We start from the raw sequence: 21,409 nt of genomic DNA, 5'->3' as shown, positions 1-21,409 counted from the left end.
ATTATTATGATTAGACTGTAAGCCCGTCAAAGGGCAGGGGATGTCTCTGTTACCGATTTGTACATTCCAAGCACTTAGTGCAGTGCTCTGCACATAGTAAGCGCTCAATAAATTGAATGAAAGGAGGGTGAAATGTTAGAGGAATGGCTGCTAGGGGTATGCCATTGGCAGTCAGGGTTTCTGACTGAAGAACCACCTGTGGTGCACTATCTGCTGTGCAACTTCAGGCAAGTCACTTTACTTCTCTGTGCCTCAGTTACCTCATCTGTAAAATGGGGGTTGAGACTGGGGTCGATCCCCGTGTGGGACAGAGACTGTTTCCAACCCGATTTGCCTGTATACATCCCAATGCTCAAGTGTGGGGGCCAAAACTGGAACGATAAGGGCTTGGGGCCAGGTCTAGAAGGCAAAGGCTGGGGGGCCAAAACTGGAACAAGAAGGGCTCGGGGCCAGTCCTGGACGGCAATGACTGGGGGATCAAACTGGAACAAGAAGGGTTTGGGACCAGGACTGGGAAGCTGGCACACAAATACCACAATAATAATCATTGTTATTACATAGTAGAAAAGCCTCACAGGGATCTTGAATACGTTGGAAGCAAAGAACACTGTAGATGCTGAGGTGGCAATCCTGGCAACCACCTGCTGATCTACAGTACATCAGTGGAACCGTGAAGTCAGTTTGGTACCAAATGGGGTTTGTATGTAAAATTCAGGCATGAACACCTCAACATGCTGTATCCCTGCCCACTCCCCCGCTGATTACACCTGCTTTCCCAGTGAGAACATTTTTGGCAAGGATAAGAAAATGTGAATGGCGCCTCTCGAGTTCCTTGCACTAAAATCAATTCCTTAACACAGGTTCTTTCATTACTAAAGTGTGCTGAAGTGCATCCATCATTTAAAATATGAATCATCACCATCATTTCAGTTGTAAAGCAGTGAGGAGGAAATGGCATTATATTGGTCATCAACAATTAACATTCTATTAGCAGACTTCTATGGAGAAATTGGAGATTCTCGAAAATAGTGCAGGCTTAAAGAGCAATGCCCAACAGCAAAGCAGTTCAGGTGTATGAAAATTCAGATCCCTTGAAAATGTCAGCTCTGGATGAGTAAAACCATGCAACACTGTAATCTGATGCCTTTTTCAAAAGTAGCTATGACATTTCCTGGTCTAGCCATTTTGGATTTCCTAACACCTTGCATAACCAGAAATATGCCAAAGCAGGAAACTGGAATGATATATATACTACTCAAATCCACTCCAAATTTAGTCTTCCTAAAGACGCAGAAGGACTTGGTTATCTTCTGAGAACCAACGGTAAGTTAGAAAATATTTATTTCAGTATTAGAACTTCATTTTGCCAATACTTTTGGATAATGTAGTGCAGAAAAATGACAGATTTAATATACATTTTAATTATCTTCAAAATGTTGCTACTTAGTTTTATTAAATAGAATTCTGTTTATAAAGTTGAAAGATAAGATCAGGTACCTGATTTTAACCAAATCAAAGAAATTTTTTAGTGACTGGAAATGTTGTGAATTGTATTTAAAGATTCATATGACCATATTCCCAATTTCTGGGATTCTTTGGGACAGTTTTTCTAGGATTGCATGCCAAAACTGACAAAATATCAATGAGAAGGGAAATGGTGTGTGAACAATAGGTATTTGAATTATACACATGCACTTGCTCTCAATTTTCAGTAAATGGAAAAGCACTGATTATAATAATAATAATTATTAATTATAATATTGACACTGGAATAATCAGGGCTCTGCAGGTCAGCTTGGTATTGATATTGATATCATTTGATATTGAATCTGACTTCAAACAAATCCAGCAACTGGATGAGAAGAATTGCAGTCAGCTTGAAAAAGCAAACACTATCGGAAAGCAGAAAGGAACAACGAACATAGCAGAAAAGACAGTGAAATAACTGTACAGAGATGATTATGATATTGGGGAAGTTGGGAGACAAATGCTATGCTTCCTCTTAAAGAGGCAATATTCATTCAGTCATTAAATTGTATCTACTGAGTGCTTACCGTGTGCAGAGCACTGTACTAAGTACTTGGAAGAGTACAATATAACAATAAACAGACACATTCCTGTGTTTGGCTCTTGTGTCTGATACTTTCATTACAGCACCCTTTTTGATTTTTCTAAACTTGTATTTTGTTTTAAAAAAATAAAGGAATGGAAGAGAAAACTTATATCTTTAAAAAAGTCCATGTTGGGCAGAGAAGAAGGGGATCAATCAATTATATTTATTGAGGGTTTACTGCATGCAGAGCACACTGCTTGGGAGAGTGCAATATAAGAGTTGGTAGACATGTACCCTGTCCTTAATGAGCTTACAGTCTAGAAGGGGCAGGGGAAAGTCTTGTTCTGTGCCCTGGCAAAGCCTTATGTAGAACAGAAACAAGTAGCCCTGAAAGAGGAGAAGGCAGAGGTGGAGCCACCAGTGTCGCCCATGCTTGGCCTTGAAAGATAACAGCTGGCACATCTTCCCCAAACTCCTTCATGCCACCTAGACACCATGGAAGCTGCCAATTGAGACATTTTCAGAGCAAGAATTTCTGGGGACTTGGGGAGAAAGGGGTTGAGAAAGGAAGAGGAATGAACTGGAGATCTGACAGCAGAGTATGCATGTTTTTATCTTGCTAAACCATATTGGTAAATCTACTAATTAAACGAAGCCTCAGATGGAACTGCGGGTAAAACAAGGCCTCAAGTAATGCTGCATCCCAGCTGGAACCTGGGAATCGATTGCTGAGGAGAGACCAGGATGGTGTGATCAGAATAATAAAAATAATAATAATAATATTTATTAAGGGTTTACTTTGTATCAAGCAGAGTTCTAAGTGCTAGGGTAGATACAAATTAATCAGGTTGGACACAGCCTCTGTCCCACTTGGGGCTCACGGTCCAAGTTGGAGGAAGAACAGGTATTGAATCAATCAACCAATTGCATTTATTGAGCTCTTACTTTGTACAGAGCACTGTACTAAGCACATGGGAGAGTACAATGTAACAGAGTTAGTAGACATGTTCCCTGTGCACAACGAGCTTAGAGTCTACAGGGGGAGACAGACATTAATATAAATAAATGAATAACGTATATGTACACAAGTGCTGTGTGGAGGGAAGAGTGAGTAAAGGATGCAGAAGGGAGTGGAAGAAGATGAAATGGGTGTCTCGTTGGAGAAGGCCTTATGAAGGAGAATCGGTCTTCAATAAGGCTTTGAAGATGGGGAGAGTGACTGTCTGTCCGATTTGAAGGGAAGTGCGTGTCAGGCCATAGGCAGGACGTGAGCGAGAGGTCAGTGGTGAGATAGACGAGATTGAAGTTCCGCTTGATGGTTAGCGTTAAAGAAGCGAAGTGTGTTTAAAAAGTTTACTGCTATCAAGAAAGAAACAGGTCACTTTGAACCATTTGGAATGAGAGACAAGGAGGCTAGAGAGAAAACAGCACCAGAGCTGAAAAAATTAAGCACAGTAACATAAGGAACAGCCTTTATGTGTACAATAAATGTAGACAGGACAATGGATCCTGTGTTGGCTTTTTCAGCCATAAAAACGTTAATAGGTGAACTTTATCCTTCGAATATAAAGCACATAAAACATTGATCTATCGTATCTACTGAACACTTACTTGAGTGCAGAGCACTGTGTATATGTATATATATAAAAATCATACTCTCATCCAGTTTTCTTATCCGTAAGCCAGGAAACAAATATGTACACTGCTTCAGCAAATTAAGGTCTCATTCATCCCTATAAGCAAAGGCCAGAAAAAAAATGCAATAAGACCAGGTGTATCTATCACTAATGGTTATTGAGCTAGAAGAGAAACTGACTGCTTGAGATGTTAAAAGCTTAAGCTCTTCATTTTCCAGTGCTTAGTGGCCAAGGAAGGAGATCGGTTTGTCTGATGTCAATACCGTCAGGGTATGCCACCTTGGACAGATGCCCTAGCTATCACAAACTTTGATTAATTCCTCTTGCCATCTGATACTGAACAGCGCAGGGTAAAGGAAGTCGTGCGAAGCATTAAACTTGAGCCACTGCTGGGAAAGTTAATATTAACCTGAGCAAACAGAATACGTAGAAGGGTAGGAACTGTTCGGAATAGCGGGGAGTATATCCATAAATGAGAAATAAATTCAGCTCAAATTGAAATTTTAAGGAAGGAAATTCTAGAAAGCCTATAGAACACTGAAAAAATCCATACTACTAATAATAATTAAATAATTAAACAATGATTAAATTATTAAACTATAATTAAACAATTTAAATAATTGTTATTTAAGTGCTTATTATGTGCTATGCATTGTACTAAACACTGGGGTAAATGAGTTGGACAAAGACCCTGTCCCACATAAGGCTCACAGTCTTAATCCTCATTTTACATATAAAGTAACTGAGGCACAGAGAAGTTAAGGTATTTACACAGCAGACAAGTAGTGGAGTCAGGATTAGAACCCAGTCCTCCTGACTTCCGGACCGTCTTTTATCACCTACGCGATGCTGCCATAAATTCCAAAGAATCTATTTGGGATCACATAGGGGTGAAGTCATGGAAACTAGATAAAAACTCTGAGACTGAGATCTACTGAGACAAAAATCGATAAATCAATGATATTTATAGATCAATTAATGTTTGCAGAACAGTGTCCTAAGCATTTGAGAGAGTATAATATATCAGTAAGACGGGGGAGTTGAGCTAAGTAGATGCTTTAAAGTTGATGGTAAGGAGTTTCTGGATGTGGAGATGATGAGCAATCACAGGAGGTTCTTAAGGAGTGGGGAGATGTATAATAATCTTTTTTTGCTTTTTTGGTTAAAATGATCCAGGCAGCAGATTGAACTGAATTGAACAATTGAATGAATAAAGTACTCTGCACACAGTAAATGCTCAATAAATATGATTGATCGATTAAAGAGGAAATAAAAGCTTGGAAATGTGAAAGAAAGGTCAGGCCTAGCAGGATAAAGGGATGAATCTGCATAGTGATTGCAGCTGAAATTGTGGAAGCAGAAGAGGTGCCCCAGGGAAGGTGTCCAAAGTGGCTGTTTTCTGACTGTGCACAGTTTAGGTGGTTAGAGGCAGAAGAGAAACCAGAAAGCTGCTCTGGGATAAAGCTGAATAATAATCAATAATAATAATAATGATAATTGCGGTATTGATTAAGCATTTACTATGTGCCAAGCACCTTTCTAAGTGTAGGGACAGATACGAAATAATCAGGTCCCACTTAGTAGGAGGAATATTTAATCCCTATTTTGCAGATGAGGGAACTGAGGCCCAGAAAAGTTGAGTGATTTGTCCAAGGTCACATAGCAGACAAGTGGCAGAACTGGGGTTAGAATCCAGGTCCTTAGCAAGTCACTTAACTGCACTGTGCCTCAGTTCCCCTCATCTGAAAAGTGGGGATTCAATACCTGTTCTCCCTCTTACTTAGACTGTGAGACCAATGTGGGTCAGGGATTGTATCCAGCCCGATTAATTTGTATCTACTCATCACTTAGAACAGTGCTTGACACATAGTAAGTGCTTAACAAATACCATAAAAAAATTCAGGGACTCATCCTTTGAACTTTCTTTCCTTCCTGGGAGGTTTTCTGCCCAAGACCCTCTAAGCCTGAGGGGGATTGTGATTTCTCATAAAAAGAGTCTTGTTTTCTGTCACTGCATGTAGTTCTTTTAAAATAAACTATTTCCTAAAAAGAAGATTTCAGGTGCTTGTGAGCAGCCCATGGTTTGAGTGGTCAAAAGAGATTCAAGCTCACCCTCTCCCTGGGTAACCAGAGGTCTTTTCCACAAGTTCTGTTCATGAAGGAAACAAATTGGAACACTTTGATGACCTATCTCCTTACTTCTAATTGAGCTCTTATAAATATCTCACCAGTTGGAACAAATACTCATTCGAGACAGTCACAGAACAATAAATTGTTCAGAGCCTTAGAAAGTGATATCTGTGACAGTGCTGAAAAATTGCAGTGGTTGGGATGACTCAGTTAATGCAAAAATCACTATGTAATAATGTTGGTATTTGTTAAGCACTTACTATGTGCAGAGCACTGTTCTAAGCACTGGGGTAGATACAGGGTAATTAGGTTATCCCACGTGAGGCTCACAGTTAATCCCCATTTTACAGATGAGGTCACTGAGGCACAGAGAAGTTAAGTGACTTACCCACAGTCACACAGCTGACAAGGGGCAGAGCAGGGATTTGAACCCATGACCTCTGACTCCCAAGCCCGGACTCTTTCCACTGAGCCACAAATTCCTATATTAACCCAAATTCCAGGTCCTGATCCAGCCTGTTCTAATTTCAGCAAGTATGGCCTATTTCCCAAATGACATTCCACTTTCTTTTGACCACGCCATCCTGATTCAAAGGATCACTGTGAGAAACAAAGGATGATTATTCCACCACACTTGTGGAATTCTTTTCCCTATGGATGCACAATCATAAGTCACATTTATTGAGCACTTACTGGGTGCAGAACACTGTACCAAGTGCTTGGGAAAGTACCATATAACAAAGTTAGTAGACACATTCCCTGCCCATGAGCTTACATTCTAAAGGGAATGACTTTATGAACAAGAACAAAATTATTCCATTCCTAGATTAGGAGCCAGAACCCCTGACCTAACTCTAGGCTGAAAAGTTCTCTCTCCTCCCTTTCCCAAACTATGCACCCCTACTCCTTCTGAAAGGTGAGTTCCTTCAAGAGGCATTTCCTGATTAAAGTTCCCATCTTCCTAATCAAGCCATTACTTTGGCATTCTTATGTACTTCATTATTTTATTAGGTTATCCACTCCTGTTTATTTATATCTCTTCTCACCCTTTTATAAACTATTGTATAATCCTCAATGTGTGGCCACTTTCTTTCCCCTTACAGAGTGTAAGTTCTTTGAGGGAAGGGATCACATATTTCATTTCCATGTCATAATTCTCAAGTATTTGGCCCAGAGTTCTGCACATGCAAGACACTCAATACTGATAATGAAGAGGAAGTATTATAAGATTCTGAATATTTCTCTTTGATTTTTCAGCAATGGCTTCCCTACATTTGCTGGTGTTCTTGGCAGCTTTCCTGTATCTATCCTCTGGACAGGTATGAATCTTCAACCTCATTCAGAAAAGTACCTGAGTATGATTTTGATGATATTACAAAATATCGGATGCTCTCAGTAGGCTGGCATTTTGGACTATGAAACAAATTTGACTGTCATGAGAAGCATACTAATTTCCTTAGTCTACTCTTTGAGGGTATGGTCTCTCTCATGTCTCTTCTCTCCATGAATCTCTTTCTTCATCAAATCTGCAAAATCATGTGCCTTTCCACTTTCAAAGACTTTCTGAAAAACACCTTGACTGAGAGACTGTAAGCTTGTTGTGTGCAGAGAACGTATCTACAAACTCAGTTGTATGGTACTCTCCCCAGCACATAGCACCGTGTTCTCCATACAGTCAGAGCTTAATAAATACTAATTATTATTATTTATGATTATTTTTATCTATGCCTTTCCAGTCATTCCTACTGTGTAGTTGTGACTTGTGTCTGTCTCTTCCATTAGATTGGATGTTCCTTGAGGGCAGGAACTGTGCCTTTTATTCCTACTCTATGACCCCAAGAGACAATTACATTGCTCAGCACCCAGGAAATGCTCCATAAATACTGTTGTTGATAATGGTTCTAATATCATAGAATAAAGCTGAGCTGTGTCCTCTGCCATTCCTCTATGGGTCTTGTCTTGACATCATAACAATGAACCTGAACATCGGAGTCAGAGTTCCTTTTCAATATGGCAGGTATCTCTTATAATCCATCAATCCATCAGTAGTATTTACTGAGCAGTTATTGTGGGCAGAGCACTGTACTATGTACCTGGGAGAGTAGCATAGTACAGAGCTGGTAGACACGTTCCCTGTCCACAAGGCCTTCTTGACTCCAGGCTCTCCTCTCTTTCATCCATACTTCACTCTGTTACCTAGATCATTTTTTAAAAATGATATTCTACATCCACCTCGCCACTGCTCAAAAAAAACTCAATTAGCTGCTTGGTCTTCTCTGCAGAAGCAGAAACTCCTGACTATTGGCTTCATCGTAGTCAGTCAGCTATCTCCTTCCCGATCAACCCACAAATCAATGGTACTTATTGAGTGCTTACAATGTGCAGAGCACTATACTAAGTTCTTGGGAGAGTACATTATAACAGAGTTGGTAGAGATGGTGGTGTTCCCTCCCCACAAGGAACTTACAGTCATCAAATGTCTAAGAAAAGCATGGCGTAGTGAAAAGAGCACGGGCCTTAGAGTCAGTATGTTAAGCTTTCTAATCCCAGCTCTGTCACTCGTCTACTGTGTGACCTTGGGCAAGTCACTTCACTTCTCTGGGGCTCAGTTACTTCATCTGTAAAATAGGGATTGAGACTGAGTCCCACATGGGAGAGGGACTGTGTCCGATCCAATTTACTTTTATCTACCCCAGTGCTGCCCCTCTCAGGGTTGCACCTGCAAAGTTCCAGTACTCTACCAGTCATGACTACATGAGGGAGGGTCAAGCAGAGGCATACCTATTCCCTTCCTATCTTGGGCTGTGCTAGTGAGTGGAAGGCAATCTGCTGCAAGTCAAAACTCACCTGTGCTGGACAGAAGTGGCATGGGAGAAAGTAGAGGGCAGAGATTCATTTACTGCGCAGAAGGAGGCGATGGTAAGCCATGTCCATATTTTTACCAAGAAAACTCTATGGCTACACTACCGGAATGATGGCAGGTGGAAGTGGGGCGTTCTGGAAGAGATGAGTCTATGGTGTCGCTATGGATAGGACACAACTCGACAGCATAAGACAACGATCCCAGCGCTTAGTACAGTGCCTTGCACATAGTAAGCACTTAAATACTATACTTTTTTTTAAATCACTTGACCCTTGAGACTCCCGCTCCCACCTTGCATCCAAGCACAGAAGGTTCTGAATCGCTTCGTAGAGTCAGCACTAAGGTGTTATGGGCCTGAAGAAAACCAAATCACTAAAGTACCCTATACCCAGAAAGTTCTACAGACAAGGAAAAAGCTTTCATTGGCAACCAGAATTCAAGATGATTATTTGGCTATATGGAATTTAAACCATTTACTTTGGCATAAGGGGAGGATTTGAAGGGGCTAAGAGTTAGATAGAATGTCAGTGTCAGAGTTAAAAACTAAAGAACTTCATACACACACACATGCATACATTATGTGAAAAAGTAAGGAAATCAACTGTTCACTGTCTTTAGACACAGAGCTAGGATGAAATGGATTCAGTAACAACACAGATAATATAAGGAGGCAGGGAGGTCTAGTGGTAAGAGCAGGGGCAGGCTGTGTGATTTTGATTTAACCTCACTGGGCCTCAGTTTCCTTATCTCCAAAATGAGGCTCATACCTGCCTCTACATATAACAAATGAGCTGTAATGGAGATAAATGAGGTCAATCAATCATATTTATTGAGCACTTACTGTAAAGCACTGTACTAAGCACTTGGGAGAATACAATATAACAGAGTTGACAAATTTATTCCCTGTCCACAGTGTAATGAAAAAAGTCTTTAGGGAAAAAAATTATGTAATTTGTAAGAGTTATCAAGTTAGGTATTAAGAATAATCTCTTGATATTGTGAATATTATGAGTCCCTGAATTGGTTCTTGAAAGAGATGGCTTTATTAATTCAATTCTTAGCAAGCCCCCTATTTACCTATTACATTCTGTACCCAAAATATTGACCAACTCTTTTCTGAATGGCTTAATTCACAGGGGCCCTAGAGTGTAAGGTTCTTGAGGGAAGGGACCATAACGGCCGACTCTATTGTACCATACTCTCCCAAACACTTAGTACGGTGCTCTGCAAACAGTAAGCACTCAATGAATACCGATTAATTGATGTAAAAATCCATCTGTGAACAGGTCTGCCAAGAATCTGGGAAATAAAGTGATTTTAGCCTTCCAGCCATATGATTTGGGAATTATAAATCAGATATCCTTTGTAAAGGCCTCAAAACCTTGTATTTGTTTTTCTCATTTACTATATATTGATATATTACTAAATTGCTAATACCCAAAAAGCTCTGAGTGGAATTCAAGTGAAAAGTTGCTAGATCAAAAAGCATAAATCATCTTCATCCAGCTTTCAACTACATGTACAAAAAGCCAATTCTGTATGTTGTACAAATCCTTCTCTCAATTTCATTCCCATATAGGATATATCTTTTTCCAATTTGTCTACCAGTAATTCCCAAGTACAAAACGAGATTGTGAATAAGCACAATGCCCTAAGGAGACAAGTCTCTCCCCCAGCCAGCAACATGCTAAGAATGGTAAGAAACATGATCTAAGGAAATGTTGGATATATGTGATAATTACATCCTGTTCATTCTCATGGGGATTTGAAAGCCGTTAGTTTCCAGAAGGGAACACTTCATTGGATGCTTTTCCCAGATAAACTGTACAAATAATAGAAATTTCTAAAGGATGGAGATGCATGAGGCAGCTAAAAAACTGAATTTGCATGAAATTAGATAATGGTCAAAACTCACTTTTGGTTAAATATTTGTTATATCCTTTGGCCACATAATGCCAAAACTGCATCATTATTTGATAACATATACCATCATACACTTGGGGATTTGTAGGGTGAATCATAAGCTATGACATGGGGATTTATTCCTGCAGGTTTATACATTCTCTCCAGACTAAATATGAATGTTCCCCCAATGATCGAGGATCTTAGCTCCCCAGAGAAGGCATCTCTCCCCTGACTCAAGCAAAACACAACATGAGATGATAACACATAGATTCCTAAAGCACAATCCATGTAGCAGGAAATACACAACAGGAGTAAAATAATACATGTAATTTTTCATTTCAAAAGGAATGGAGTCCTGAAGCGGCAAAAAATGCTAAGGCTTGGGCAGACCAATGCACCTTACAGCACAGTTCTCCGGAAAAGAGAGTAACCAGTAAGTACCAAGCTTAGTGAGAGAGTAATGAAATATATTATTTTATGGAGGCTTTCACTATCTGTTATAATTATTTTCATCAAACAATAAGACTTTATTCATGTTCAGAGGAACCTTAACACCTCATTTGATGGGGATTTTTGAAAAGACCAAGGTGAACAAAAGTGCCGAAGTACCAAACCATTTAAGTTCAAAAATAAACCATTTCAGAAGAGGTGATGCATATCTCCACCTGTGTTAGATTTCAAATGGAGTCAGCAGGTAACTAGCTCATAGCCTTGGGTGTCCCTTGCTCTTTTGGCTGAGAGCCCTTGTTCCTGTAAGACTTCTGTAGATGAGTTATAAGGCAGATTTTGCAACTTGTTCCCTGACACTACCACACTCTGCAGGCCCACTATGGACTCAGGGAACATGTCTACCAACTATGTTGTATTGGACTCTGCCAAGCATTGAGTACAGTGCTCTGCTCATATTGCTCAATAAATGTCATAGATCGACTGACTGACTGCAATCAGTTCCACCAGACTGTAAGCTTGTCCCATAGACTCTAAACTCATTGTGGGCAGGGAATGTGTCTGTTATATTGTACCTTCCCAAGGCTTAGTACAGTACTCTGCACAGCATAAGCACACAATATGACTGAATAAATGAATAAAGGGAATGAGATTTAGGGCCTAGAGGCCAGGAGGGATTTGCCAGCCATACGGTATGATCATCCAGCTCCTGTCCCCTTATTCAAAGCTCAAAATTCACTGAGAACCTTATTCACCCCCTCCTCTTTCTTTTGTCAGGGAGGACACAAAGGGAAGATGTGGGTGGCCTGGTGAAAGAGCACTGGACTGGATCAGGAGGCCTGGATTCTAAATCCAGTTCAGCCCCTGGACTGCTGTGTGAACTTGAATGCCATAACCTCTCTGTGCCTTGTTTCCTACTTTGGGAAATGAGGATAATGTAGATCATGAATTTCATGTAGGATAGAAATGTTCACTCTGATCATCTTATAGTAAGGACTTAGTAAATGTCATCATTATCATTAGTATTCCATAAGGGACCTTGCCACAGAACAGTTCTGACAATTGGCATGCTGGATTAACCACATTGCACTTCTCTGGACAGCATGGCCTAGTGGATAGAGCACAGGCCTGGGAGTCAGAAGGTGATGGATTCTAATCCCGGCTCCACCAGTTGTCTGCTGTGTGACCTTGGGCAAGGGACTTCACTTCTCTTTTCTTGTTACCTCACCTGTGTAATGGGGAAAAGACTGTGAGTTGAATGTGGGACAGCTACTGCATCCAACTGATTTGCTTGTATTTCCCACCTCCCCCCACCCCCAGTGCTTAGTATAGTGTCTGACACATATTAAGTGCTTAACAAATATTACAAATATTATTATTATTATAATGCCCCTCAGCTGTACCACAGCTCATATAACTGTCAGCAGATTGTCATCTCAAAGGACAATGCTTACCTATTATGCACTGGGGCTATGTCCAAGAGGGAAAGGCTAGGAGGAATCAGCAAGGTGGACTTAAACTGCAGACTTGACCCTGGCCCTTTCCACCTTTATCTTGCAGGACAGGCAAGGTATCAACGTTTGGAAGGGTGACATATCTCAATTTTCAACAAAAATAATGTCAACTCCTAGATGAGCCTAATATAAATGGCAAAAAGATGGACTTTTCAGATAATCATCTCGGCTAACCTTAATCATTTGAAGCAGCGTGGCTTAGGGGAAAGAGCCGGGGCTTGGGAGTCAGAGGTAGTGGGTTTCAATCCCTGTTCCGCCACTTGTCAGCTGTGTGACTTTGGGCAAATCATTTAACTTCTCTGTGCCTCGGTTACCTCATCTGTAATATGGGGATTAAGACTGTGAGTCCCACATGGGACAACCTGATTACTCCATACCTGATTACTTGTATCTACCCCAGTGTTTAGAACCGTGGTTGGCACATAGTAAGTGCTTAACAAATGCCATCATTATTTGCTGAACCACATTTTCCAAGCGCTTAGTACAATGCTCTGTACACAATAAGCGCTCAGTAAATACGAATGAATGGATGAATGAAAGTTATCCATCTTTGGACTACAGAAATGAGACATTAAGACAAGAAGACATAACTAGCTAGTGGTTCAATTATTTTATTCCTCTAGGTGGCAATAACTGATAGAGGCAACATGGCCTAGAGGGGGGAAAAAAATCACAGGAATAAGAGCTAGGAGACCTGGCTTCTAGTCCAGGTTCTGTTACTTCTCCTCTGCTGTGTGATCTTGGACCAAGTCCCTTAACTTCTCTGGGCCTCAGCTTCCTCATCTGGAATGGCAAGTTCTTGCTTCTCCTCCCTCAGATTGTGAAATTCACCTGAGACAGGGACTGATTTGCTTGTTACCTGCCCAACAGCAGGTTGATAGTAAACATTTAAATACTATCAGTACTATCACTACAAATAAAGAAGTCTGGTCAGAAATGTACTACATAAACAAGATAAACCTTTCAAATAGATCTTAATTAAACCATGCTTGGGAGCTACTAGTGGACTACTCTTCATGTACAGTAGTCCACTAGCAGCTCCCAAGCATGGTTTAATGCCAATGTCTAAGGCCCAAGTACTGCTGTGTTAATATCAGACCTCCAAGAGTTTGTTGAGCCAGTGTCCTTTATCTCCCCAAACACATGATTTTCCCTTTAACCTTTTCATTTATAACTTTTGTATATTTCATTACTCTTTTTGGTTTGTGTTATCTTTGTGGGTCTATAAAACAGTACTTGTTAAGCACTTACTATGTGGTAGATATTAGATAATCAGGTCAGACACACAGTCCCTGTCCTACCTAAGGCTCACATTCTAAGTAGCAGGAAGTAGGATTTGGAGATGAGGCAACTGAGGCACAAAGTAGTTAAGGGTCACTCAAGGTCGCACAACAGACAGGTGGCAGAGGAGAGATTAGAACCCGGGTCTACAGACTCCCGGGACCATGGTCTTTCCACTAGGCCATGCTGCTTCAATCCAATTTAAATCCAACTGAAAAGAGAAAGTAATTTAGAATTCTCAATGCTATCTAATTCCTTGGTATGCTGGCCTGTTCATTCTGATAAATAATGAGAAATGAGGGAGGGGCACTCTTTTCCTGAGAAATCAGAGTCCTCTAATGTGCAGGTCATTATCCTTTTCCATCAGCTACACTCTTTCTGTTTCCTTTCTAGATACAAATTGTGGGGAGAACCTCTTTATGTCAAGTTCCCCCAACTCATGGTCAAATGCCATACAGAGCTGGTACGATGAGGTTAAAGATTTTACGTATGGTAAAGGGGCAAAAACTGCAAATGCAGTGATTGGCCACTACACACAGGTAAGGGTAATCAATTTCATTATTTTCTAAATATATCATATAGATTTTCTAATTATTCAGGGAATTACTCTGTTTTATCTTCAGCATTCTGCAAGATTTAGTAGTTAATAATCTTCATTCAACCAAATTAAACCTGGGGATGGCAAAACGTCCAATATGAGGATATTGTAAAAAGGGGAGTACTTCCTGGGCTGAGAACCAAAAAACCGAGATGAGACATAAATGTTGTCTATGGAATTGTGTAATTGTGTAAACTGTAAGTCCCCTCCAGACCGTAAGCTCATTCGGCTAGACTATAAGCTTGCTCTGGGCAGGGAACGAGTCTACCAACTCTGTTATATTGTAGTAATAATAATTACAATGGCATTTGTTAAGCACTCACTATGTGCCAAACATTGCACTAAGCACTGGGATGGATACAAGTAATTTGGGTTGGACACAGTCCTGGTCCCACATGGGGCTCACAGTGTCAATCCCCAATTTATAGTTGAGGTAACAGACACAGAGAAGTGAAGTTACTTGCCCAAGGTCACACAGCAGACAAGTGGTGGACCTGGGATTAGAACCCATGACCTTCTGACTCCCAGGCCCATACTCTATTCACTACTCCATGCTGCTTCTCTGTACCTTCCCAACCGCTTAATAGGGTGCCCCACACATCTAAGCATTCGATTTTAATGATCGATTAATTGTGAAGTAGGCACACAAAGCACAGGAGCCAGTGTGGCCAAGTGGAAAGATTATGAGGGCCCGGAAGCCAGGAAAACTGGGTTTTAGTCCTCTCACTGCCACTGGCCTCCTGTGAGACCTTGGGAAAGCCCTTTAACCTCTCTGGGCCTTCTCCCTCATTTGTGAAATGGGAATAGTAATGCCTTCTTTTCCTTACCTCTTAGACTGTTAACCTCTTGAGGCTGCATCTGATCTGATTATCATGTTTCAACCTCAATGTTGAGCACTAAGCAAGCACTTACTAGCTAATCAATCAGTGGTAATCACTGAGTGCTTATTGGTTGCAGACCACTGTACTGTTAGCTTCTAGCTTCTCGGACTACAGCTTGGTTTAGTGGATAGACCCCGGGCTATTGAGTCAGAAGGTTCTGCCTTCTAATCCTAGATCTGTCCCTGGTCTGTTGTGGCCCCGGGCAAGTCACTTTACTTCTCAGTTCCTCAGTTACCTCACCTGTAAAATGGGAAATAAGCATGTGAGCCCCTGGTGAGGCAGGGACTATATCCCACTGGATTTGCTTGTATCCACCCCAGTGCAAAGAACAGTGCTTGGCACACAGTGAGCACTTTACAAATGCCATACTTATTATTTCTAGCACTGATAAAAAAAACAAACAACAACCTGTTTTAGATTCGGGAAACCAGTCAAATTTGAAATGCATCAACTGGGACTAACTTCATGCTCCTAAGCCATTCTTTCAGGGGAGTTCTGGTGGGCTGCTGCCTCGAGATTCAGTGATCTTTATTTGCTTCCAAAATAGTACAAAAGGCTGAAATAAAGGATCTTTGTGAACATGGGCTGGTCATTATATTTTTCTGAATTAAATACTGTACTTCCAAAGATGGGATTAACAGAGGCACTTAGACAAGAGCGATTATTTTTCTTCTATACCTCATGACTACATTACTATGAATTTGTGATTTGAAAAAAGTAGGGCCTCTAACTCATTCTCATAAATTTTCTTTTGTCTATCCAGGTCGTCTGGTATAACTCTTACCAAATTGGATGTTCTGCGGCCTACTGTCCGAATCAGCCTGTTTTTAAATACTATATGGTTTGTCAATACTGTCCTGCGTAAGTTTGAAATCTGAATTTTATTTCAAAGAGTACATGTTATGAGTTTCAGCACTTTAAAATTCCAGATTTAATCAGCAAAACCTTAGGCTAAATTTCAGAAGGAACACATACAGGTGACAGAATGACAAGAAAATTTCAAAAGGCAAAAGACTATTTAATCTTATTTTGGGGGATTAAAACTGGGTTTGGGGAAGTCAGGAGGCCTGGGTTCTAGTCCATGCTTTACCACTACCCTGCTGAGTTGCTTTGGGCAAAACCCTTAATTTTTTGATGCCCTCATTCTGTGAGCCCCAAGTTGGGCAGGGACTGTGTTCAATCTGATTATTTCATATCTTCCCCACCTTTTAGCACAGTGCTTGGCACATAGTACTACCACCTCCATGCAGATGAAACTCAAATCTATAACCCTCTTTTCCCCCCATTTCCCTCTGCTCCTCCCCCTCTCCCTTCCCATCCCCTCAGCACTGTACTCGTCCACTCAACTGTATATATTTTCATTACCTTATTTATTTTGTTAATGAAATGTACATCCCCTTGATTCTATTTAGTTGCCATTGTTTTTACGAGATGTTCTTCCCCTCGACTCTATTTATTGCCATTGTTCTCATCTGTCCGTCTCCCCCGATTAGACCGTAAGCCCGTCAAATGGCAGGGACTGTCTCTATCTGTTGCCGACTTGTTCATTCCAAGCGCTTAGTACAGTGCTCTGCACATAGTAAGCGCTCAATAAATACTATTGAATAAATACTATTGAATGAATCTCCAGTTCTGATCTCTCTCCCACTCTGCAAACTCACATTCCTTCCTGCCTTCGAGACATCTCAACTTGGATGGATGTCCTCCCGTAACCTCAAACTTAACAAGTCTAAAACAAAACTCCTACCTTCCCACCCAAACCCTGTCCTCCCTCTAACCTTCCCATCACTGTAAACAGCACCATCATCTTCCTGTCTCAAGCCCAAAACCTTGGTGTTGTCCTTGACTCCTCCCTCTCATTCAACACAACTATTCAGTCCATCACTAAAGCCTGTCCGTTTGACCGGCACAACATCGCTAAAATCCACACTTTCCTCTCCATCCAAATTGCTACCACATAATCACTTATTCTATCCCATCTTTATTACTTTATCATCCTCTTTGCTGACCTCCCAGCTTCATGTCTCTTCCCCACTCCAGTCCATACTTCACTTTGCTGCCTGGATCATTTTTCTTCAAAAACTTCCAGGCCATGTTTCCCCACTCCTCAAGAATCGCCTGTGGTTGTCGATCTACTTACACATCAAACAGAAACTCCTAACCATTGGCTTTAAATGACTCAATTAACTGGACCCCTCCTACCTCACCTCGCTACACTCCTACTAAAACCCAGCCCATACACTTTGCTTATCTAATGCCAACCTTCTCACTTTATCCCAATCTCATCTATCTCGCCACTCACCTCTCGCCCATGTCCTGCTTCTGGCCTGGAAAGCCCTCCCACCTCATATCTGACAGACACTTACCCTTCCCCCACTTCAAAGCCTTACTGAAGGCACATCTCCTCCAAGAGGCTTTCCCTGATTTAGCCCTCTTTTCCTTTTCTTCAACTCCCTTCTGAGGCCTGACTTTCTCCCTTTATTCATCCCCCCCTCCAAGCTCACAGCACTTATGTACATATCTGTAATATGTTTATTTATATTAATGTCCATCTCCCCCTCTAGATTGTAAGCTCATTGTAGGGAGGGAATGTGTCTATTATATTGTACTCTCCCAAGTGCTTAGTACAGTGCTCTGCACATAGTAAGCGCTCAAATGCGATTGACTGACACAGTAAGTGCTTAACATCAATCATATTTACTGAGCACTTTGTCTGCAGAGTTCTGTACGAAGTGCTTGGGAGCATACAGTAGAATTGGAAACATGTACCTTGCCCATAAGGAACTTCCAATCTTTAGTCTTACATCTTAGTTTTATATCATCATTATTATTGTTTATATTATTGTCTGAAGCAACCATGCCCAGGGATAATAATGTTGGTATTTGTTAAGCGCTTACTATGTACCGAGCACTGTTCTAAATGCTGGGATAGATACAGGGTAGATACAGCCACGTGAGGCTCACAGTCTTAATCCTCATTTTACAGATGAGGGTACTGAGGCATAGAGAAGTTAAGTTACTTGCCCACAGTCACACAGTTGACAAGTGGCAGAGCTGGAATTCAAACCCATGACCTCTGACTCCCAAGCCCATGCTCTTTCCACTCAGCCACGCTGGATTAGGTAATGTCAGACAACTGCACTGAGTTTTTGCAATGAATGTTTCTTTGCCAGTTGGCACTACAGACCCAAAAACGTGAACAATAACTTTTGGTGTGGCCTGAGTGGAACTGTTCTCCTGGTTGTTTAGACCTTTCCATTCTTCTCCCTTTCACCCAAGTGGCACTACCCTTTTGGATTTACTCGGGATATGTATGCCCTGGGTTCTTAAGAAAGAAAGATCATAAATTCTGGACTCAGGAGACCTTTGGAAGTTAAAATTCATCAGTAGCATAAAACACTGGATTGACATTACCTTAGTCTTGTGCAGGTAGGGAGGAAAAGAATCTAGTCACTGTAAATATGTCTGCCTCCTCCTACCCTTCTCTTCCATTGGCACCCCCACCGTATCTCACTTCCAGTACAGCTGAGCACAAAGACCGAAGTGTTTAGGGAACGGGTGTTTTATTTATTTTCTTTTTTCCTTGCAAAAATCAGCATAGCTGCCCAGCGTAATGGAATACCCATTTTTCAAATGGGTAACAGGCCTAAATACATGATGAGTTGTATTCTACCTCTAAAGCTAACTTGAAGTTGCCTAAAAGCTTTCACCTTATATTGCCTTTCTGTTATTTTTCAGAGGGAATAACAGAGAAAAAATTAACGAGCCTTACCAAAGAGGAACTCCGTGTGGCAGTTGCAAGAACGCCTGTGACAAGGGATTGTGTAGTAAGTTTGAATAAGTCACTTGACAGTTCTAAAATGACTTACTATCTTAAAACAAAAAGTGGCCCACAATCAAACATCAGAATGCCACCCTCCACAAGATGCACTATATTGAAAGATAGTCCAAAGTTAGGGAATTTTAAAATGAGGACCTACAAGAGGACGTGCCAAGATAGCCCTCGGACCAACAAACCACAGGGTTCAGATGGAGCTGCCAACGGCTTACGGTTCCTCCCCTGTAATTTCCAGGGCTCTATTTTGGTTATGATGAGCTGGTGTGTATCCTAATAAGGTCCCAGGCAGAAGTAGATCCCTAAACCTCTTCAGAGCATTTCAAATCTCCAGAAGGTCTTCAACCAAAGATCCCCCACATTGCTAGCCCTCAGGGTCCCTGCAGTCTAAATCACAATTCCTGAGATTACTCCCAGCCAACATGAGCCTCTGGGATGTTCCCAGATCATCTACATCAGTGGGGGTTTCACAGAGAATGCATCTTGGTATCTGAACCTGGCAACAATAACTGCACATTCAACAGAGCTTCAGAGTAGCATCACTGATCTAGTCAAGTTTTAAAACCTGGAACATTTAGGGAATGCATGGCTTACCTGTTTTGTTGGGGTTTTTTGAGTAAAGATGCTTATAAAATGGGGGATGGATGAAAAGAAGGTTGTTGCCTCTAATATCAATTTTCTTTCCTTTTAGCCAATCCTTGCAAGTATGAGAATAAATGGTCGAACTGTGAGGAACTGAAGAATTCTGCTACCTGTAATCACCCTCAAGTTAAATCAGACTGTGAAGCCAGCTGCAAGTGCACCACTGAAATTAAATAACTTTCCTCCAATGCCATCTCTCTCTCTCCCTGGCTCTCCAAGGAGAATGACTCAGTGGAAAAATGTCTCATTGGCAATTTAGAAGAAATTTGAGATTAAACTGCATTGAAAGTCTTTCTTTTCATCTCGTTATTTTCATTAACTGATGTGTTACTTTGCTCCACAGAATGGCTTCTTTCTCTATGCTAATCTTATTTGTTTAAATCACCTTTCAAGTAGATACAGCCCTGCAATTACTACTAATTACAGTATTTCTGAAGTGCATTTTATGTTTCAACCACTGTTCTAAGTGATGGAGCAGATGCAAGTAAATCACATCGGGCACATTCTCTTCCTCACATGGGGCACAAAACTCTAAGGTGAAGGCAGAAAAGGTATTTAAGTCCCATTTTTCAAGCGAGAAAACTGAAGAAGTTACTTATCTGTGCCTTAAAATCACAGCAGGCAAGTGACAGAGCTGGGATTAGAATTTAGGTCCTCTGACGTCCAGGCCTGTGCTCTCTCCATGGTGCCCCAAAACAGTTTGCTATTCTTAACTTCTTTGAAACTGTACTTTCTACATCAAATAGAGCAATACTAATTTTATGCTTTCAGTCAATGGTCCATTCCTAATTTCAAGGGACTTCCCATTTTGTGCCAGTTCCAACCAGATTTTGAAAGCTGCCTTTTCTTTTCAGAAAAGTTGAATGCAGAAAATAGTCACAAAACCAACACAACCCAGAATTTCTTTCAGTTCTTGATATATTCTCTTCCATATAATTCCTCCCAATATTTATTGATTTATTTTAATTTTTTTGTAGGTATACCTAGTGATTTTCTCAATTCATCTCCAAGTTCAATCAAATTTTAAAGAAATATCTGGTTTAAGCAACTTTAAGTCAATCTTGTCTAAAATTATTTGACCAAGGATCAGCAGTGAAAATGGCAAATTTAGTCTACCTCAACAGCAACTTGGCTTTCTTGGTTGTAAGTGCATTATAGGCAGGTAATGTGTCAGCTAATTCTACTGAATTGTATTCTCCCAAGCACTTAGTACAGTGCTCTGCACAGAGTAAATGCTCAGTAATACCACTGATTGATTGGTTAAGAGGGCACAAGTATTTTTCTTAAAAGAAAATAGCAGGGAAGGCAGCATTTATCATTTTTCTTTTCAGCCCTGATTGAATTCAGTCCATCAGTACTAGTTACTGAGCACCTTGTGTGCAGAAAGCTGAGTTAAGTGCTTGAGAGAGTTCAACAGAATTAGTAACATGATCCCTGCCCTCAAAGCTCTTACACTCCAGCAAAGGAGACAGGCCTAAAAACCTACAGCTAGAAGGAAGTACCAGTCGATATGAGTTCTGTACATGAGGACTAAAGGGGAATGTGAGTGGGTAAGTGGTATGGAAGAGCTGAAGTGGTCAAAGGGATATTAAGAGGAGGGAGATCAGAAACATACCTGTTGAA

At 40.9% G+C, this 21,409-nt stretch overlaps 1 protein-coding gene across 1 annotated transcript; it reads left to right on the top strand.

Annotated features, from left to right (window-relative positions):
• Positions 1 to 1,267: 1,267 nt before the first annotated feature.
• Positions 1,268 to 20,077, top strand: LOC100078512 (cysteine-rich secretory protein 2). Its single transcript, XM_029049832.2, has 8 exons — positions 1,268 to 1,323; positions 7,078 to 7,139; positions 10,263 to 10,379; positions 10,934 to 11,021; positions 14,224 to 14,369; positions 16,073 to 16,170; positions 19,048 to 19,136; positions 19,836 to 20,077. Exons 2-8 carry the CDS (start codon positions 7,080 to 7,082, stop codon positions 19,961 to 19,963), a joined length of 726 nt encoding a protein of 241 aa, XP_028905665.1. The 5' UTR covers positions 1,268 to 1,323; positions 7,078 to 7,079; the 3' UTR covers positions 19,964 to 20,077.
• The last annotated feature ends 1,332 nt before the right edge of the window (positions 20,078 to 21,409 follow it).

Source organism: Ornithorhynchus anatinus, chromosome X1 (genome assembly GCF_004115215.2).
Source record: "Ornithorhynchus anatinus isolate Pmale09 chromosome X1, mOrnAna1.pri.v4, whole genome shotgun sequence".
NCBI lineage: Eukaryota > Metazoa > Chordata > Mammalia > Monotremata > Ornithorhynchidae > Ornithorhynchus > Ornithorhynchus anatinus.
The sequence above is the reverse complement of the archived record's forward strand: the minus strand, read 5'-3'. Positions and strand labels throughout refer to the sequence as shown.